This window comes from Oncorhynchus mykiss, chromosome 15 (assembly GCF_057628025.1).
Source record: "Oncorhynchus mykiss isolate SJ-2025 chromosome 15, ASM5762802v1, whole genome shotgun sequence".
NCBI lineage: Eukaryota > Metazoa > Chordata > Actinopteri > Salmoniformes > Salmonidae > Oncorhynchus > Oncorhynchus mykiss.
In genome coordinates, this window is record NC_143036.1 from 68,240,001 (window position 1) to 68,262,500 (window position 22,500).

Consider the following 22,500-nt stretch of genomic DNA (forward strand, 5'->3'; position numbering starts at 1 on the left):
AATGACACAAAAGTTGCTCACTATATAAGGAATAGTGTCATATTAGTGCACTACAGAAGGAATATGGTTTGCAAGAAGTTCACTAAATGGGGAATAGTGTGTCAAATTAGTGCACTTGATGGGTAACAGTGTGTCATTAGAGACCTGAAACACGTACTGTGGAGTAGAGCTGTACCTTATTGACCCTTGTAGATGTATATTAATAACTGACAGACCCCGTCAATCTATGTAAAATAGCACCATGGTATACTCACACTCACACTCACACACACACACACACACACACACACACACACACACACACACACACACACACACACACACACACACACACACACACACACACACACACACACACACACAACACACACACACACACACACACACACACACACACACACATACACATACACATACACATACACATACACATACACATACACACACACACACACACACAGAACCCATTATATTAATGCAGGACAAGATAGTGATTTCCCCCCTTTCCACAGTTGAACAGTTACACTGTGTGGGATCATTGATTAAGCTGTATCTGCTTATCAAGATGATTGATTAAACTTTTGTGTGGGAGAACGATTTCCGCTTGTTAATGTGGGCCTGTGTAATGAGCTTCCCCCCCCCCCCCCCCCCCCCCCCCCACTTTGCACAAATGAAATCATTGATTAGAAACACTGAATGAGTGGGAAATAGTCACAACAGAAAATAATGATCTAGTCCCTTGTCTTGGTGCAATTTAGATTCTATTGGGGGTTAGAGGTGTGTGTGTGTGTGTGTGTGTGTGTGTGTGTGTGTGTGTTGTTGCCCCTTACCTCTGCCCGTTTGCCCATCTCCAGGTAGGCACAGATGGGATGGAAGGCCCCTGTACCACAGATATACAGGTGGGTGGAGTTGTAGGGTTGGAGCACTCGGATGAAGTTGGAACACTCTTTCTGACAGGAGACGAGAGACAAACACCTCATCAACATCTCATCAACTTGGGCTCCCGAGTGGCACAGCGGTCTAAGGCACTGCATCTCAGTGCTAGAGGTGTCACTACTGACCCTGGTTTGATTCCAGTCTGTATCACAACTGGCCGTGATTGGGAGTCTCATAGGGACTCTAACCCGGCCAAACCCTGGGTTAGTAAATAAGAATTTGTTCTTAACTGACTTGCCTAGTTAAATAAAGGTTAAATAAAAAAAAATGAAAAACATCTGATCAGTTTCAAACTCTCAAACAAACAACACTCACATGTTAAAGCTGGAATCCTTAATAATGTAACAGCCATGTCTGTTTGGGATGTCACAACAACAAATAAGTTACTGGAAACAGAAGAGCACAGTATGTACTGCTATTTGTTTTTCCTTGCTGCATGACGCTCCTCAGCTCGACAAAAACAACAACGGTGGTGGTGGGGCCAGTGGCGCTGTTTCCCCGTCCTGCGGACTCCCTCTTTAAGTGTCCACATAGCATCTAGCATTTATTGTATCTGTGTAATTATATACAGCTACAACTAAGCAAATTAAGCAACGATTCAGTTAATATGCTAGTAACTACTTGGAACTAAAGAAGGTTTGTCCAGTTTTGCTGATTGCAGTTCAATCGTTATTTTAAGTACCATATCTGCAGTTATCTTGATCAGCTGAGCTACCACATTCTGCCTACCAAAGTAGCTCTAGAATACAGAGGTAACTACAGGACATAGTGAGGACAATATGTCTGCGCGCTCCAGCTGTCTTAAAGTGCTGTAGGTGCAACCTAAAACAACTTCAGATTTGATCACTCCAGGCATAAATAAGACTTGGTGGTTGGCGCTACTGGAAAGCTCCTGCAATCTGAAGTAGGAGTTTCCAGTTCCCGTTGCTGTGGTAAATTGCTTGTGAAATGAAGTGGCGTTCAGTTTTGCTGAAGGAAATGCCACCTGTGAGCTAAATCAGGCCATGACTGTGTCCTACATGCTCCCCGTTCCCTCTACAGTACACTCTGTTTGACCAGGGCCCATAGGTAGACCCAGAGGTCATATGGTGCCATTTGGGATGCATCCCATGTTCACATCAGATCTATAATGACCCGTCCGTCCGTGTGTGTTTCCATGTGTGTGTCCGTCCGTGTGTGTGTGACCGTCCACCTGTCCATCCGTAGGCGTTTGAGCGTGTGTGTTTGTGTGTGTGTCCGTCCGTTCGTCCGTCAGTGTGTGTGTTTTCACGTCAGATCTGTAGTGATCCATCTGGTTGAATTTACTGAAGGTATTTGGACTCCCAGCCTCAGCACATGTGGATAGTCCCAGTGCTGTGAGACTGTTTATGCTAACCCTAATGAATGGGATTAGTTCATGTTCTAGCCCTCTGGTAAGCCTTCTACAGGGTTCAGTAGGGCACACACATGCTAAAAAGATGAAGGCACGATTCATTGATGAGGAATACACACCTTTAGTTGACTGACACACACACACACACACACACACACACACACACACACACACACACACACACACACACACACACACACACACACACACACACACACACACACACACACACACAAAGCTCATTCCAGGTTAATACACACACACACGCATCTCTTTCCCGGGTCATTAAGAAAATAAATACGGACCTTCTGTGTCAATAAAAATCCTAAACCTGAGGTTTATGTTCTGTCTGCACAGAGCCACCTCTAGTCTCAGGGATGCTAACTGCTCAGGCTTCCCTGTCCCTCACAGCAATGAGACATTAAATGTATTTCCTTGCCTAGCTAATAAGTAAGCCAGGACAGTGGAAGGGTCAAAAATATTTGTTTAAAGGCTGATAGTTCAACAGATAAGGGAAAATAGAAAATAAACCATTCACGGAGTATATCACTCAAAAGTTACACCATCGTAGTGTGGAACCTGTTTCCACCATGAGCTCGTCCTCTGTCACAATGAAACGCCAGATCTGGAATAACTAGCCATGTTGTGTAAAGGCTGCTAAAAGTCATTGATATCTAACTGGACAGGTTTGAAGGATATCAACCTTGAGTTAAACTTTACTGTCAACCCAGGATATTATCACTAACCCATAGTCACAACAACAGGTCAAGCCAGGATATTATCACTAACCCATAGTCACAACAACAGGTCAACCCAGGATATTATCCCTAACCCATAGTCACAACAACAGGTCACCCCAGGATATTATCAGTAACCCATAGTCACAACAACAGGTCACCCCAGGATATTATCAGTAACCCATAGTCACAACAACAGGTCACCCCAGGATATTATCAGTAACCCATAGTCACAACAACAGGTCACCCCAGGATATTATCACTAACCCATAGTCACAACAACAGGTCACCCGAGGATATTATCACTAACCCATAGTCACAACAACAGGTCACCCCAGGATATTATCACTAACCCATAGTCACAACAACAGGTCAAGCCAGGATATTATCACTAACCCATAGTCACAACAACAGGTCAACCCAGGATATTATCACTAACCCATAGTCACAACAACAGGTCACCCCAGGATATTATCAGTAACCCATAGTCACAACAACAGGTCACCCCAGGATATTATCACTAACCCATAGTCACAACAACAGGTCACCCGAGGATATTATCACTAACCCATAGTCACAACAACAGGTCACCCCAGGATATTATCACTAACCCATAGTCACAACAACAGGTCAAGCCAGGATATTATCACTAACCCATAGTCACAACAACAGGTCAACCCAGGATATTATCACTAACCCATAGTCACAACAACAGGTCACCCCAGGATATTATCAGTAACCCATAGTCACAACAACAGGTCAAGCCAGGATATTATCACTAACCCATAGTCCCAACAACAGGTCAACCCAGGATATTATCAGTAACCCATAGTCACAACAACAGGTCACCCCAGGATATTATCAGTAACCCATAGTCACAACAACAGGTCACCCCAGGATATTATCACTAACCCATAGTCACAACAACAGGTCACCCCAGGATATTATCAGTAACCCATAGTCACAACAACAGGTCACCCCAGGATATTATCAGTAACCCATAGTCACAACAACAGGTCACCCCAGGATATTATCAGTAACCCATAGTCACAACAACAGGTCAACCCAGGATATTATCACTAACCCATAGTCACAACAACAGGTCAACCCAGGATATTATCACTAACCCATAGTCACAACAACAGGTCAACCCAGGATATTATCACTAACCCATAGTCCCAACAACAGGTCAACCCAGGATATTATCACTAACCCATAGTCACAACAACAGGTCAACCCAGGATATTATCAGTAACCCATAGTCACAACAACAGGTCAACCCAGGATATTATCACTAACCCATAGTCACAACAACAGGTCAACCCAGGATATTATCACTAACCCATAGTCACAACAACAGGTCAACCCAGGATATTATCACTAACCCATAGTCACAACAACAGGTCACCCCAGGATATTATCAGTAACCCATAGTCACAACAACAGGTCAACCCAGGATATTATCACTAACCCATAGTCACAACAACAGTTCCAGTGTCTCTGTCTGTGTTCAACCAGCGTTCACCTCCCACATTACAAGTATTTCTTTGGTTAGACCAAACCAAGAACCTCTAAACCCAGATATGCTCCACAACCTTATATGGTACACAACCATGACCGTTACAAGGGTTACTTGTGTGAAAGTCTTCTTAATGACTTTACCTTATGGGCTTCCTAACATTCCCGTAACGTTCCGGCAACAACAGGGAAGAAGCAATGTCTTCCTCCATCATTCTCACATCGCTATTATATACATTGTAAACTGTCTCATTAATCATCTTACTGACAGAGATGTTTAGATTTTCTCATGGTCATTAGACTCATTTCCAGCCAGGCATTTTGTGTCTCTGTGTGTGTGTGTGTGTGTGTGTGTGTGTAATATTGAGTGCATGTTGTGTGTGTGCCACTGACAGACATTTACTCAGCCTAGTCAGAAATGCTACTCTGCAATTTTCAGGGTGAAAAATGACTTCTCTACACACAAACTGTGTCGTTACCTGAATACCACTGAATCCTCTGGGGAGAGAAGGGTCATTATTGGGAATAACTGATTACTTTCCCTTGAAAGGAGGGGGAATTAGTAGGCAGCTTTGTTTAAGGTAGATGGTTGATTGTGTTTTGAGAGCACACAGTGAACCTAACATGCAACAGTCTGCAGATACAACTATAACTTCTGAACTAAATGAGAATCATTACTCACTCTGCACTGTGTTGAACCGTTCAACATTTTCTGCATCACTTGTCTGTTAGGGCTGGGAATTGCCAAGGACCTCACAATATTTAGGTGCTGAAATTATATGTAGTGTGATTCTATATGTAGTGTGATTCTATATATAGTGTCATTCTATATGTAGTGTGATTCTATATGTAGTGTGATTATATATGTAGTGTCATTCTATATGTAGTGTCATTCTATATGTATAGTGATTCTATATGTATAGTGATTCTATATGTAGTGTGATTCTATATGTAGTGTCATTCTATATGTAGTGTCATTCTATATGTAGTGTCATTCTATATGTATAGTGATTCTATATGTATAGTTATTCTATATGTATAGTGATTCTATATGTAGTGTGATTCTATATTTATTGTGATTCTATATGTATAGTGATTCTATATGTATAGGGATTCTATATGTAGTGTGATTCTATATGTAGTGTGATTCTATATGTAGTGTGATTCTATATGTATAGTGATTCTATATTTATTGTGATTCTATATGTATAGTGATTCTATATGTATAGGCATTCTATATGTAGTGTGATTCTATATGTAGTGTGATTCTATATGTATAGTGATTCTATATGTATTGTGATTCTAAATGTATAGTGATTCTATATGTAGTGTGATTCTATATGTAGTGTGATTATATATGTAGTGTGATTCTATATGTATTGTGATTCTAAATGTATAGGGATTCTATATGTATAGTGATTCTATATGTATAGTGATTCTATATGTATAGGGATTCTATATGTAGTGTGATTCTATATGTAGTGTGATTCTATATGTAGTGTGATTATATATGTAGTGTGATTCTATATGTAGTGTCATTCTATATGTAGTGTCATTCTATATGTAGTGTGATTCTATATGTAGTGTGATTATATATGTAGTGTGATTCTATATGTATTGTGATTCTAAATGTATAGGGATTCTATATGTATAGTGATTCTATATGTATAGTGATTCTATATGTATAGGGATTCTATATGTATAGGGATTCTATATGTAGTGTGATTCTATATGTAGTGTGATTATATATGTAGTGTCATTCTATATGTAGTGTCATTCTATATGTATAGTGATTCTATATGTATAGTGATTCTATATGTATAGTGATTCTATATGTATAGTGATTCTATATGTAGTGTGATTCTATATTTATTGTGATTCTATATGTATAGTGATTCTATATGTATAGGGATTCTATATGTAGTGTGATTCTATATGTAGTGTGATTCTATATGTATAGTGATTCTATATTTATTGTGATTCTATATGTATAGTGATTCTATATGTATAGGGATTCTATATGTAGTGTGATTCTATATGTAGTGTGATTCTATATGTAGTGTGATTCTATATGTAGTGTCATTCTATATGTAGTGTGATTCTATATGTATAGTGATTCTATATGTATTGTGATTCTATATGTATAGTGATTCTATATGTATAGGGATTCTATATGTAGTGTGATTCTATATGTAGTGTGATTCTAAATGTATAGTGATTCTATATGTAGTGTGATTCTATATGTAGTGTGATTATATATGTAGTGTGATTCTATATGTATTGTGATTCTAAATGTATAGGGATTCTATATGTATAATGATTCTATATGTATAGTGATTCTATATGTATAGGGATTCTATATGTAGTGTGATTCTATATGTAGTGTGATTCTATATGTAGTGTGATTCTATATGTAGTGTCATTCTATATGTAGTGTGATTCTATATGTATAGTGATTCTATATGTATTGTGATTCTATATGTATAGTGATTCTATATGTATAGGGATTCTATATGTAGTGTGATTCTATATGTATTGTGATTCTAAATGTATAGTGATTCTATATGTAGTGTGATTCTATATGTAGTGTGATTATATATGTAGTGTGATTCTATATGTATTGTGATTCTAAATGTATAGGGATTCGATTCTTGATTTGAACATTTTGCCTTTAGAAAGTATTTATACCCCTTGACTTATTCCACATTTTAATGTGTAATAGCCTGAATTCCAAATGGATTAAATTGACACAATACCACATAATGAACCCCAAGTAAAAAAAACATATTTTTTTTTTTGCAAATGTATTGAAAATAAAATGAATAAATATCTAATTTACATAAGTATTCACACCCCTGAGTCAATACTTTGTACAAGCACCTTTAGCATTGATTACAGCTGTGAATCTATCTTGGTAAGTCTCTAAGAGCTGTCTACTCCTGGATTGTGCAACATTTGCCCATTAACTTTTTCTAAATTCTTCAAACTCTGTCAAATTGGTTGTTGATCATTGCTAGACAACCATGTTCAGGTCAGGTCTTGCCATAGATGTTCAAGTAGATTTAAGTCAAAACTGTATCTCGACCACTCAGGAACATTTGGCCTTGTGTGTTAGGTTATTGTCCTGCTGAAAGGTGAATTCATCTCCCAGACAGAACCAAGTTTTCTTCTAGGATTTTACCTGTGCTTAGCTGCATTCCACTTACAAAAAGTGAATTGCTTTACTTTAGTGCCTTGTTGCAAACAGGATGCATGTTTTGGAATATTTTTATTCTGTACAGGGTTCCTTGTTTTCACTCTGTCAATTAGCTTAGTATTGTGGAGTAACTACAATGTTATTGATCCATCCTCAGTTTTCTCCTATTAAACTCAAACTGTTTTAAAGTCACCCTTGGCCTCATGATGAAATCTCTGAGCAATTTCCTCCTCTCTGGCAACTGAGTTCAAATATCAATATAATATCGTCCAACAATAATATAACGATATGTAACTGTATCAATCCCCCATCGCTATAATCAACTCTCTCAGATCTCCACGAGTCCACGTGGGCTATGGGATTGGGCAATAATCCATAACCGAATCAAATGAGTCACGTTCCTGACTGAATCATACCCAACCTACTGAGTCATCTTGTACAAAGCCCAGTGAATCACCAGTAAGACATTTGGGCAGAGAGTGCTGTACTGTTGCATTTGTTCCAGGGCTCTAAATTGACTGGAGAAATTCACCACTTAGGAGCTAGGAATGCTTTTGTAATGTCCTAATCAAGCATTCGTGCCCACAAAAACGCAGCTTTCATTGCCTCATTTTCTAGAGTAAACATTTTTACAGCATGCAAATGCCTCATCAATGTGTGTGTGTGAATGCGCGCATGCATCTGTGTGTGTGTGTGTTATAGAGTACACGTGTGTGTATCTGGTCATGTGTACAGCAGGAATGTCTGTATGTATCTGTGTTAGGGCAGTGCTATGTTTATAACCCAAAAACCTGCCACAGACTATGACCCAAGTGGAACCTCTGTGATTTATGGACTGAACTACGTAATCCCACATAATCCTAGAGCCCCCTCCCCTCCACTGCATGTGCACTCAGCCATGAAATTAGAAGCAGATACAACACGAGGGTTGTGTGTAAACCCCATATGAGATAACACTCACAATCTGATACATACAACACACTCTCTCTCTCTCTCTCTCTCTCTCTCTCTCTCTCTCTCTCTATCTCTCTCTCTCTCTCTCTCTCTCTCTCTCTCTCTCTCTCTCTCTGCGATAACGCACACAATCAGACGGCACACCCACACACACTCACTTCATCTCTCTCTCTCAAACACACACATAGACACACACACTGAGTTCAGCTGTGCATGCAGAACATTGGTAGATAAATAAACAGAGTGATGTGATGTACTGCGTTCTTGCCGGCGTGCCAACAGAACCAACAAACACACACAGCGGGGAAGGAACGCTTCCAGGGGACCACAAGGTCATGGAAACTACTAGCAACGACAGCTATGCTAGTTTGGATCAATGTTGCTATAATGTCGCTTCCACATCATTTCCACAACAAACATCTTCTAAATGTTTCCATCTGACGACACGACGTGGAAAAATATTATTATTAATGTTGCAGGTCATTAATTGTTATTAATTATTTATGTTATGTTATTATAGGTTATTAATGTTGCAGGTAACACACTAACAACATGTCAGACGAGCTAGTTACATGGGTTCCTAATGGTAACACACTAACAACATGTCAGACAAGCTAGTTACATGGGTTCCTAATGGTAACACACTAACAACATTATAGACATGCTAGTTACATGGGTTCCTAATGGTAACACACTAACAACATGTCAGACAAGCTAGTTACATGGGTTCCTAATGGTAACACACTAACAACATGTCAGACAAGCTAGTTACATGGGTTCCTAATGGTAACACACTAACAACATTACAGACATGCTAGTTACATGGGTTCCTAATGGTAACACACTAACAACATGTCAGACAAGCTAGTTACATGGGTTCCTAATGGTAACACACTAACAGCATGTCAGACATGCTAGTTACGTAGGTTGCTAATGGTAACACACTAACAACATGTCAGACATGCTAGTTACATGGGTTCCTAATGGTAACACACTAACAGCATGTCAGACATGCTAGTTACATGGGTTCCTAATGGTAACACACTAACAGCATGTCAGACAAGCTAGTTACATGGGTTCCTAATGGTAACACACTAACAACATGTCAGACATGCTAGTTACATGGGTTCCTAATGGTAACACACTAACAGCATGTCAGACATGCTAGTTACGTAGGTTGCTAATGGTAACACACTAACAACATGTCAGACAAGCTAGTTACGTAGGTTACTAATGGTAACACACTAACAGCATGTCAGACAAGCTAGTTACGTAGGTTGCTAATGGTAACACACTAACAACATGTCAGACATGCTAGTTACATGGGTTCCTAATGGTAACACACTAACAGCATGTCAGACATGCTAGTTACATGGGTTCCTAATGGTAACACACTAACAGCATGTCAGACATGCTAGTTACATGGGTTCCTAATGGTAACACACTAACAACATGTCAGACAAGCTAGTTACATGGGTTCCTTATGGTAACACACTAACAGCATGTCAGACATGCTAGTTACGTAGGTTGCTAATGGTAACACACTAACAGTATGTCAGACATGCTAGTTACGTAGGTTACTAATGGTAACACACTAACAGTATGTCAGACATGCTAGTTACGTAGGTTACTAATGATAACACGCTAACAGCATGTCAGACATGCTAGTTACATTCCCCTGCATAAGCTGTGTGCTGACAAGTTAAAGTATAGCCTGCAGGTAACATACACCACATGTATCCACCTATTGTGTCAGGCTACATAAGAGTGACATAAGTGGTTATAAGGTGACTCGCAGAACTTACCCCGAGGTCTTTCCCCGCCCACTTGCACTCGTCACGCTTTGAGGGTGTGGCTGGCCATGCGATCTATGGAGAGGAGGAGAGAGGGAGTGTTATCATACGGAACAGGAGAGAATGTCATTGAGAGAGATTATAAACAACAACATCATTGAGTTTCATCTCAATCTCTTAATTCGAAGATTCAATAATGGACACTCTTGCTGACAGTTGTGGATGCTTTGCATGATGTATTGTTGTCTCTACCTTTTTGCCCTTTGTGCTGTTGTCTGTGCCCAACAATGTTTGTACCATGTTTTGTGCTGCTACCATGTTGTGTTGCTACCATGTTGTTGTTATGTTGTGTTTTGCTTCCATGCTGTGTTGTCATGTGTTGCTGCCTTGTTATGTTGTTGTCTTAGGTCTCTCTTTATGTAGTGTTGTCTCTCTTGTTGTGATGTGTGTTTTGTCAGATATTTATGTATATTTATATGTATTTTTTGGTTTTAATCCCAGGCCCCCGTCCCGCAGGCCTTTTTCCTTTCGGTAGGCCGTCATTGTAAATAAGAATTTGTTCTTAACTGACTTGCCTAGTTAAATAAAGATGAAATTAAAATAAAATCATTTAAAAGTGAGGGAGTGGTATACTAAGGAACAGAGGAGAGAATGTGTCATATGAACAGAGAAAGTGAGTCATCATGTAAAACAAGAGAGAAGGAGTGCACAATAATATTATGGGGTCCATTCAGGGGGTAGTCTAACCAGGAATTGAACCCAGGTTCATGCAAATGATAGTCCAACACATTTGCCATTGCACCAAAGGGTCAGAATCTCTGGATGAGTATGCTAAGTGTTGCACGTAGCTTGCTACCTTGTTATGCTGGAGGGAAGTGAGTTTTGAAGCATGAAGTAAGAGAGACAGATAGTTTTAAAGGGAATACAGGGTAAGTCACTACCAATTTACAATAGCTCAGAGCTAGCAACATTGGACCTAGTCTTATTCACTTGCTGGGTCAAAATTAATTCCCCCCCCCCCAAATCTGAAGGTGGACCCAGGTTCAAAAACATTTGGGAACCCCCTGTATAAGCTTAGCTTTACAGTACTGAAAGTTAAATAACCAGAGCACTCATGAGGCCCTTTGGAGAATCATTGAAGACTTTCAATTAAAGATGGTTGTCCTTATGGTCTTACCATCTGTCACATTCGTGTGTGTGTGTCCATCCAGTGTCCCCTGAATTAAAAAAACAGATTGTGTGTGTGTGTCCTTCCAGTGTCCCCTGAATTATAAAAACAGATTGTGTGTGTGTCCTGCCAGTGTCCCCTGAATTATAAAAACAGATTGTGTGTGTGTGTGTGTCCCGCCGGTGTCCCCTGAATTATAAAAACAGATTGTGTGTGTGTGTGTGTCCCGCCGGTGTCCCCTGAATTATAAAAACAGATTGTGTGTGTGTGTGCGTCCCGCCGGTGTCCCCTGAATTATGAAAACAGATTGTGTGTGTTTGTGTCCCACCGGTGTCCCCTGAATTATAAAAACAGATTGTGTGCTGGGGCCGGACTCATAATAAGAGCTGGAATAATCATCCACAGGCATGAAAGCTGAGGAGTACAACAAGTCATAGAAGTGCAGGTACCAGAATGCAGGTAGGTGCTAGAACATGTGTACCCACCCACACATGGTATGCTCATGGCACTAGAAAAACACCACAAATAGCAGGTTAACATACACAGACAGACTCACCATGCGGGCACACATACACACCCTCACACACACCACGTGGGCACACACACACACACACACACACACACACACACACACACACACACACACACACACACACACACACACACACACACACACACACACACACACACACACACACACACACATCCTTCTATTCATAGCGTATCTCTCTTCAGGATCAGCTGAGCTGTTCTGTCAGACCAAGGGGACTTGCAGTGCACATCTGGGTAATTGCATTAGATTTGCTAAATCACCGCTTTTCCACTTATCTTTCTCTGCATTATCAAAGATCTGAATTGGGAAAACACATCCGCGCCAAGGGCCCTCAAAAATTATGTAATTCTCTTATATTTAAATAGCCTCTGCAATGCATACACTGGTGTGTGTGTGTGTGTGTGTGTGTGTGTGTGTGTGTGTGTGTGTGTGTGTGTGTGTGTGTGTGTGTGTGTATTTCAGCACTTTAAGGGCCTTTGCAGTTTCTCCAGTGCCTCAGTGCTTCTTGTTCACATCAATCTCCACGTCTGTGATAGCTGTCAGAATCAGATAAAAAGACTCTTAACTCTCCTGTAACCTGTTCCAGGTGGACTGATGGAATTATAAACAGGCCTGTCTAGAAAAAGAGACAGAGAGATGGAGAGAAAGGGATGGAGGGAGGAAATCACAGTAATGGACTCCAGAGAGATGGAGAGAGGAGCAGGAGTGGGTCTCGAATAACAAAGGGTTGGATATAACGTGAACCTAAATCCTGATCATGCCGTATAGCAGATCTAGTCAAATGGAATCCCGCCCGCCAACTGGTTTAATTACATTTATTCAATTATATTCCTGTCCCCCAACCATCTGCACAGAGGAGAATGATCCCAATGAAAAACATGTAAATACATAGCTCTGCCATATACAGCTGAGAAGTGCATTCTAATTACTCAAGCATCCTCACTTCCTGTTGCTAATTATTCATACGGATCATCATAGGGAAGTTCAGACAGCTTTCAGCTTTTCAGTATTTATGGGAAATGCGGTCCAAGTCTTCTCTCAGAGTTTGATTTGGCAGTGAGGTCCCTTACATAGCTCCATAGATTTGCTATAATGTGTTTTCATTGGCAGTTACTAAATGGACGGCTTGCCTATACACTGGACCTCCTGTCTGAATCAATATCCACTCTTTAAAAGAGGGTTTATTTTATTTCATGCATATGTGCCTTTTACTGGAAGGATTGAGAATAAGCGGTCCATTGTATGTCTCTACTGATGCAAGACCCATAGAGAAAATGTTGACCTTGTGTGGTCGTGTGGTCATTGTGTTATCTTCATAATGTTGACCTTGTGTGGTCGTGTGGTCATTGTGTTGTCTTCATAATGTTGACCTTGTGTGGTCGTGTGGTCATTGTGTTGTCTTCATAATGTTGACCTTGTGTGGTCGTGTGGTCATTGTGTTATCTTCATAATGTTGACCTTGTGTGCGGTCAAAGAGTAGGACTCTTACCTGTTTGTGCTCTCTGTTGAGATTGACCAAGTCGAAGGAGAAGACGTGGTCCTCGGCACCCACCAACAGTCTTCCTCTCTCCTCGTCCAATAGGAAGGTGTCGTAGCCGGAGCTGTTGGTGAGGCCGGTGAAAGTGATGAGGTTACTGGATTCTACCATCTCTGAAACACACACAGAGGACAGAACATGGGTGAGTCTAAAGCAGGTAGACAAACAGATGGATGGAAGAGGAAGAAAGGTGGACAGATAGATGAATGGATGGGCGGGTAGACAGACAGACTAGGGTTAAACAGTTCCAGTCATTTCCCCCAAATTCCCTGCTTTTCCAGAAATCGTGGTTGAAGGATTCTTGGATTTCCAGCTAATTCTCGCTTAATTCCAGGAACCTCCCAACCAAGGATTTCTGGGAAATACAGAGTGTTTTGGGAAAGGTACAGGAATTAAACAACCCTAGAATAGACAGACAAAAATATCGAAAGAGCTTCAATTTAGATACGCTGCATGTCGAAAGTCAATGCAAATGAATTGTGGCACAACAGAGTATTGTATGACTGTGTTTCTGGTAAAGTGACATAGACAGATGAAGAATTTAAGTTCTGGGAGTTCAGATTTCTCAAGCTAGACACTTCTAAAAAGGTTCACCAAAAACTGCCCTTTGGGATGTCACACAGATCTGGTCAGGCATGACGTAAGGCCTCTAAGGTGGACACTGCGTGACCCAGTCTCAGCATGGCGCAAAAGCTGCCCAAGCATGTGATTGGCTGAATCTTTTATAGGCATTCGGGACAGGGCTGTGTGTGGTCAGTTAAGATGTGTAGTGCATTGTGTGCAGAGGCATGGCGATAAATAGCAGGTGGAGGCAGGAGAGTAAGTTCCTATAAACCTGTCAGGTCAACTAAACATCCCCCAACCTGAGACAAAACCTCTGAAACGTTTATCACCAAAGGCAACTTTTGATGACACATGCAGTAGTAACAGCATGTTGAGACTGCTGAGATAAAGCCAAGGCAGCCTTCATTACACCAACAAAAATAACCAACTCAGAAGACAACAGTGTTGCTATGTTTTTGCCTCTGGTTCCTCAATACAAATCAGAATTGCTACTCAACCAAACAACCTGGTCGAAAAACGTTCCTCGAAAATCTAAAAGAATGATTAATATAGGTGAGCATGATAATAAAATAATTGATGCGTCTCTAACAGTTTTTCGTGGGTCGGATTCTGCCCTTCTACGTATCTGCTTCCATTTAGACTCCACTCCTTGTACCAGACACACCTGAACAGACTGTAGACATACGGCCTGAACAGAAATTACAGGTACATTAAAAACCCATGTCTCAGCACCATGCATCACGCTAGCTCTTCCATCAGCGTCCCCACTGGCAGTCTGGACTGTGATCTCCTCTGACGGGCGGCTAGAATATCGCCCTAAACAGCACACTATTAACCCTACATAACGCACTACTGTTGACCAGGGCTCTATGGGTCCTAGTCATCAGTAGTGTACTATGTCGGGAATAGGATGCCACTTGGAACCTTAACCCCAGAGAAGCCATCTGCGCCCACTCTCCCGGGGTATTGTGGGTAAGATTGTGGACATCTGTGTGTATAGAGAGAAGAGGAAGAAGAGAGGGGGTGGGGGGTGTCAGTGATCCTCTCGTCTGTGTCAACATCGCTCTGTATCAAGTGTTCCATGGTATTCCCAATGGGATGAGGAGGGGAAGAGAGCGGGATGAGGGGGGACTGTGGATCACCCAATAAAGCAGCTCACAGCTCATCTAGGTCGACTAGGGCTGCTTCAAGGCTGAATGTGAGGCTTTTCAAGGTGTGTGTAGTGGTTGGTGTTACAGTACTGATATTGTGCTGTCTGTATCGCCTTTATGGCAACCTGTCTGTCTATGAGTGTGTGTGTTGTTCATAGGTACGTTATACAGGACTTGTGTGCAATTCTGTGTGCACGCTGCTGCCTATGTATGCATGTCCATCAGTCCTCTAACAGCTTCTCCAACAGTTAGAGCAGATGTAACCAGAGAAGAAATGTTAAGTAGACAAACAGAGACTGGCTGACTGATCCAGAGTCTGGAGGCATCGTCAGTGGCTGGCCCATTTCATCACGGGGCCAACAGCCTATCAGATAACCCTTTACTCCTAATCAACCAATCAGCTATGACAGCCCCGGGACAGGAAACAAGTTCTAGTGAGCACAAGGAAAAGTGCTTTACAGTGAAGGTAATGCTTGAAGAGGTGGACTTCTATTACCTACAGTAAGTAAAGGGGAAATGGAGAGAGTTGGTCAGAAAGGAAGGGAAGAGATGGAAGAAAATAAGTCACATATTGAACTGTGATGGTTTTTAAAGGGAGATGGTTTGTCACTGATAACCTGAATACAACTTCTGCTACAAAAACAAAAGGTGAGGAAGACAGGGTGAAAGAGGAGAATGGAAGAGGGAGACTTATGAGAGACCACAGGAGGTTGGTGGCACCTTAATTGGGGAGGACAGGCTTGTGGTAATGACTGGAGCGGAATTAGTGGAATGATATCAAATACATCAAACACACAGTTCCCAGGTGTTTGATGCCATTCCATCTGTTCCGTTCCGGCCATTATTATGAGCCGTTCTCCCCTCAACAGCCTCCACTGTGAGAGACAGAGAACAGATAAAGAGAGCGAGACGGATGTACCAAGACAATGGACAGAGACAAAAATAGGAAGAGCAGTCGAGATCTACTCATCTCAAAACAGAACAGAAAGGTATGCAGCTATGTTCTCTGCCATTTTGGCCCTGGATCTGACACTTCCCGCCCCTTTAAAAGCCCTCTAAAAGTGAGCGACTGTTGATCTCTGGAGCCAGGAATTTGCACGCTCTCTCCATAATGGCAGCCGTGGAGATCCATCGCGAAAGGTTTCCCCCAGATGGGCCGGAGATTAAACACATGCCACATATTTCAACACGTCGTGTTCTCAGAGTAAGACAGGTTGGGATGGTAGGCTGAGCAAGGCTTTATCGTAGCTGAAGATCGCCAAGGCTGCAAGGCCGATGTGACTGGGGCGAGACACCTAAGAACCCAAGAGGTAAAGACGGACACGCTCGTTTGGAGACGTGTTCACACACAGCACACACAGAGCACAACGGCCTTTCTCTCAAGCAAATGCAAGGGAGCAGATGTAGAGTCACACACACACACAGATATATACACACACACGAACACACACACACTCCTCTTCCCAGACTAAGTTGTAATCCAATCAGTGTTTCTGCAATGGCAGCATTAACCAGTAGAACACCGAGCCCACTCAGCAGTTTCTACCGCACACACACTCTGCCCAACACCGCCACACTCCCACCTCTCTCAAACACACACACACACACACACACACACACACACACACACACACACACACACACACACACACACACACACACACTGCCCCACACCACCACACTCCCACATCTCTCAAACACACATACACTCTGCGCCTGCACCACCACACTCTCATTTGATCAAACACACACACGCACACCACACACACACACTCCTTATAACGTCTTTCACTCAGACACGTGCGTAAACATATCCTTTCTCTGCTGCCCATCTCACACACTCACATATACAAACCTCCTTCTCTTCATACACATCCTTTGTTCCCCTGCTCTCCCTCCCACACAGAAGACAGGTAGGTGTGGCTGAATCTGGACCACAGACCTATCTGTCTGTCTGTCTGTCTGTCTGTCTGTCTGTCTGTCTGTCTGTCTGTCTGTCTGTCTGTCTGTCTGTCTGTCTGTCTGTCTGTCTGTCTGTCTGTCTGTCTGTCTGCCTGTCTCTCTGTGTGTGTGTGTGTGTGTGTGTGTGTGTGTGTGTGTGTGTGTGTGTGTGTGTGTGTGTGTGTGTGTATACCTGTGCCTGCTCAGGCACACATCTCTCCATGTGTTCAAGCACTCTTTCTACGCGTGGACATGTGTTCGCATTAAGTACGTCCTCGAAACCGATAAACACTCCTGATTCATTCAAATAAATTATTCGCTCCCTATCGTACGTCATTATGGAAAATAACCAGGCTCTTGTTTTATTTTAAAAGCCTTTGGGGGAAAAAAACTAGCCAAATTGAATTCACAAGTGTGATTGTCAGGAGGAGTGCACTTCATCTTTCCATTCTCTAAACAGAGAGGCCTTTCAGCCGCCTACACCCTCTACACTCAGCACAATGGCAGAATAACGAAACATGAAAAGCGGCGAGACATTAAATTATGTTTATATATGTTTATCTGAATGACTCGAGCATTAAAATAAGGCCCAACAGGAAAAAAGCACTTCACAAAAAACTTATGCAACACTAGGTTATAGGAATAATAGCAGCATTTATTGGGGAGTGTTGGTTGTGGGAGAGAAGTATTCTGGGTAACAGAAGTAGAGACTACCTGTGTTTGAAATTGACTAATTTCCTCTTTCAACATTTCATTTCGTGTCTTTCTGCCAGATCTGTCGTTGGCACTAGTTACCACAGCCACAAAGTCAGAAGGCCCGCCTACTTGACCAATCAGATGAGGGAGTGTGTTGACCTGTATACCGGCGGTTCATGGGAAATGATCGATCAGATGAGGAATTGTGATGATGCGTATGCAGGGGCATACGTATTCAGGATACATACATGCTTTTATCTTGTGATCCATCAATGATTTGGTTTTTATTAGCTACAATAATAAAACCACCCGTTCTGAATGCAAAGTGGAAATCAGATGTCCTATTTAAACTCAGCTTGCAAGCTTATCCTTATGTTTGAACTTACTCACAGTTACTTCTCTTAACCCCAAATAGGTTTACTCCAATAGCTGCATTCTTTTTAAAAATGGCATGTAGACAAACAAATTGACACATCTTGACTTTCTATTTTCTATTTCAAGTAATCCGCAAGTAAAAAGTGCAGTTTCACAGAAAGGTTCACACACACACACACACACACACACACACACACACACACACACACACAATTTATTTTTAAATTGGATGATTTAAGCTGGAAAACTTCAGCCCTGTTACATTTATTAATTCAAAGTTGCAATATGCAGAAATCACTCCATTTCCTTGTTGCAAAATGTCTAATAGTTTGCCTAATTTCAGCATGTGACTAAACAAGCAAGTCTAGTGTAGAGAATCATTTGACCATCTAAACCGCTGTGAAATATATTTTCAATAACCAAAACATTCGTATTTTCTGGTGTTTGAAGCTGGTGTACAAAACCAAAGTATAAGATGCAAAAATGAAACTTAAGAATGGGAAGCATAGAAATAGGGACTTACTTTCAAGAGAATGACAGATCTATAACTCACATTTCTATGTGAATTTGGACGGGTTGCCCAAAAACGTACATATTGCAACTTTAACTTAACATAGACTTGCAGTCCACCATTTCACCATTTCCTACCAGTTTCCATCTCTGTACCAAGACATGGGCTTCAGGCTATGGAAGAGAGCAAAACAGGTCATAATAATAACTGATTGGACTTACAGCACATGGCACTTTTCTAGACACCCAAAGCTCTTTATAATATAAGGGGAAACTCTCCACCCTCACCCCACTGACATAGTGTATTTGTATTTATTGTATTGAGGAACATTACATTGTTAGTTAGCACTTCAAAATGATTCAAACTAAATGAATGTTGTAAAAATGTATAGAGTAAATGACAGTGATCCATCTGTGGACTTCTTGTTCATTTCAGAAGCATATTTCTCCTGGACTTTTGTTTGTCTGTCTTTCCGCTGGTGGCATCCATACGTCTTTGAGACTTTTACTCTCCCAAATGAGTTGGGGTTTTTTCCTGCCAAAGGCTGAGCACCTGTTGAAGGTCAAGAACATGATGTATTACTACTAGAATTAAATCACAATAACTCTGTGCTTGGAATGGAATCCCTAATGTTAGCTAGCTAGCTCATTTTAGATGAGTAGCAACAGTTTTAGTGACGTTAGTGATTTTAGTGATGTTGCCAATTCCTGTTCCCGAATGTATTTAGTTATTTGATCCTCAAACTTGAACTCGATACGCCATTTTGAAAATGAGGTGTTTCCCACGAAACTTAATGCGCGTCATCACACTCCCTCTTCTGATTAGTCAGGTAGGCGGGCCTTTAGAGACGGCATACATGTCATCACACTCCCTCTTCTGATTAGTCAGGTAGGCGGGCCTTTAGAGACGGCATACATGTCATCACACTCCCTCTTCTGATTAGTCAGGTAGGCGGGCCTTTAGAGACGGCATACATGTATGTCATCACACTCCCTCTTCTGATTAGTCAGGTAGGCGGGCCTTTAGAGACGGCATACATGTCATCACACTCCCTCTTCTGATTAGTCAGGTAGGCGGGCCTTTAGAGACGGCATACATGTCATCACACTCCCTCTTCTCATTAGTCAGGTAGGCGGGCCTTTAGAGACGGCATACATGTCATCACACTCCCTCTTCTGATTAGTCAGGTAGGCGGGCCTTTAGAGACGGCATACATGTCATCACACTCCCTCTTCTGATTAGTCAGGTAGGCGGGCCTTTAGAGACGACATACATGTCATCACACTCACTTATCTGATTAGTTGAGTAAGTGGGCTGTTTCCTGGATGGGGATGACAGAAGGGGTGTATGTCGATGTGTGTGTGTGGTCTTGTTCTTCTATCCTCGTGGGGACCTGAAATCCCCAGAATTCCCCACAAGGCTGGTAAAACAAGGAAAAGCCTCCCTTGTGGAGAACCATTTTCCCCATGAGGAAAATGGCTATTTTAAGCTTAGAGGGTCAGGTTTAAGGTTACAATTAGGGTTTGGGTTACAATTAGGGTTAGGGGTTAGGTTTAGACGTTAGGGTTAGGTTTAGGGGTTAAAGTTCTGGTTAAGTTTAAAGTTAGGGGTTAGGGAAAATAGGATTTTGAATGTGCATCAATTTTTGGTCCCCACGAGGATAGAAAAACTAGTGTGTGTGTGTGTGTGTGTGTGTGTGTGTGTGTGTGTGTGTGTGTGTGTGTGTGTGTGTGTGTATGTGTGTGTGTGTGTGTGTGTGTGTGTGTGTGTGTGTGTATGTGTGTGTGTGTGTATGTGTGTGTGTGTGTGTGTGTGTGTGTGTGTGTGTGTGTGTGTGTGTGTGTGTGTGTGTGTGTGTGTGTGTGTGTGTGTGTGTGTGTGTGTGTGTGTGTGTGTGTGGGAGGTTGGAGTGTGAACATGTGTGTGTGCATGTCTGTGTGTGTTGCGTGCGGAGAGTGTGTGGAGAGAGAGGAAGAGATTGAAGATACATCTGAACAGATCTTGCAGATGATTTGGGAGCTACCTGTTTATCTTTCAAAGAACAATAGCAGACTTTGGAAAAGAAAAACGCCCTTCTCCCACCCAACACCAACAGTCTGGTTTGGCATCCATCTCTCTGTCTCTCTCTTTCTCTCACTCTATTCTCGGTGTGTGGCGCGGTGTGTTTTTTTCAGCGCTCTCACGGCAACCTCCGCTGCAGAGCAAGCACAGGTGGTGGACGCATTTCGATGGAAAGGTGGGCGAGGCTTTGAGCAACACATTTTTTTAATGTTATCTTAATTAAGCCCTGGGATAGCCACAAGCCTTGATGCTTGGCTTCTCCTCTCCTTCCTCCTTTTTCGTCACTTCTTCTCCCTCTTTCGCAGCTGCTGGTGTGTGTGGCAGGTTGCCGCAGTAACGGTTACTATAACAGAAACGTCCAAAACCAATGGATTAATCCGACGACGATTGACAGACATTGAAAACGGCTGCGAGTGTAAACAGGAACTTGAAATACAGGTGTCTCGCCCTTAGTGACACTGACACACCATTTAAACACAGGAACTATTCATGTCTAAACCCAAGGACTCTGTTGAGGGTTTAGACACTTCAAAGTGTTCCATTGGACAGAACATGTGGATGAATGTTTCATGCACATTCAGTTGGTTCTCCATTTCATGGACTGGTTGGATTCTGAGGTCACTCTATTGTACTTATGCCTGTTGTGACACACTTTTTCTTTAAAACTGAACCAATCATTATAGCCTTGATTTCTCCATAGTGGTAGCTATTCATTAGAGAGTAACCATCCTTTATGATTTCTCCATAGTGGTAGCTATTTCTTACAGAGTAACCATCCTTTATGATTTCTCCATAGTGGTAGCTATTCCTTAGAGAGTAACCATCCTTTATGATTTCTCCATAGTGGTAGCTATTCCTTACAGAGTAACCATCCTTTATGATTTCTCCATAGTGGTAGCTATTCCTTAGAGAGTAACCATCCTTTATGATTTCTCCATAGTGGTAGCTATTCCTTAGAGAGTAACCATCCTTTATGATTTCTCCATAGTGGTAGCTATTCCTTACAGAGTAACCATCCTTTATGATTTCTCCATAGTGGTAGCTATTCCTTAGAGAGTAACCATCCTTTATGATTTCTCCATAGTGGTAGCTATTCCTTAGAGAGTAACCATCCTTTATGATTTCTCCATAGTGGTAGCTATTCCTTACAGAGTAACCATCCTTTATGATTTCTCCATAGTGGTAGCTATTCCTTAGAGAGTAACCATCCTTTATGATTTCTCCATAGTGGTAGCTATTCCTTAGAGAGTAACCATCCTTTATGATTTCTCCATAGTGGTAGCTATTCCTTAGAGAGTAACCATCCTTTATGATTTCTCCATAGTGGTAGCTATTCCTTAGAGAGTAACCATCCTTTATGATTTCTCCATAGTGGTAGCTATTCCTTACAGAGTAACCATCCTTTATGATTTCTCCATAGTGGTAGCTATTCCTTAG

The 22,500-nt window shown here is 41.7% G+C and overlaps 1 protein-coding gene across 1 annotated transcript in view; it reads right to left on the reverse strand.

The window, feature by feature from the left end:
- Positions 1-22,500, reverse strand: part of LOC110501008 (semaphorin-3aa) — a 63,185-nt gene that overhangs the window by 20,541 nt on the left and 20,144 nt on the right. Inside the window, exons 2-4 of the mRNA XM_090200899.1 lie at positions 13,717-13,877; positions 10,519-10,581; positions 831-950 (exon numbers count right to left, since the gene is read on the reverse strand). Of these exons, the coding sequence (XP_090057025.1) occupies positions 831-950; positions 10,519-10,581; positions 13,717-13,877 (344 nt within the window). The remainder of the gene's footprint in view (positions 1-830; positions 951-10,518; positions 10,582-13,716; positions 13,878-22,500) is intronic.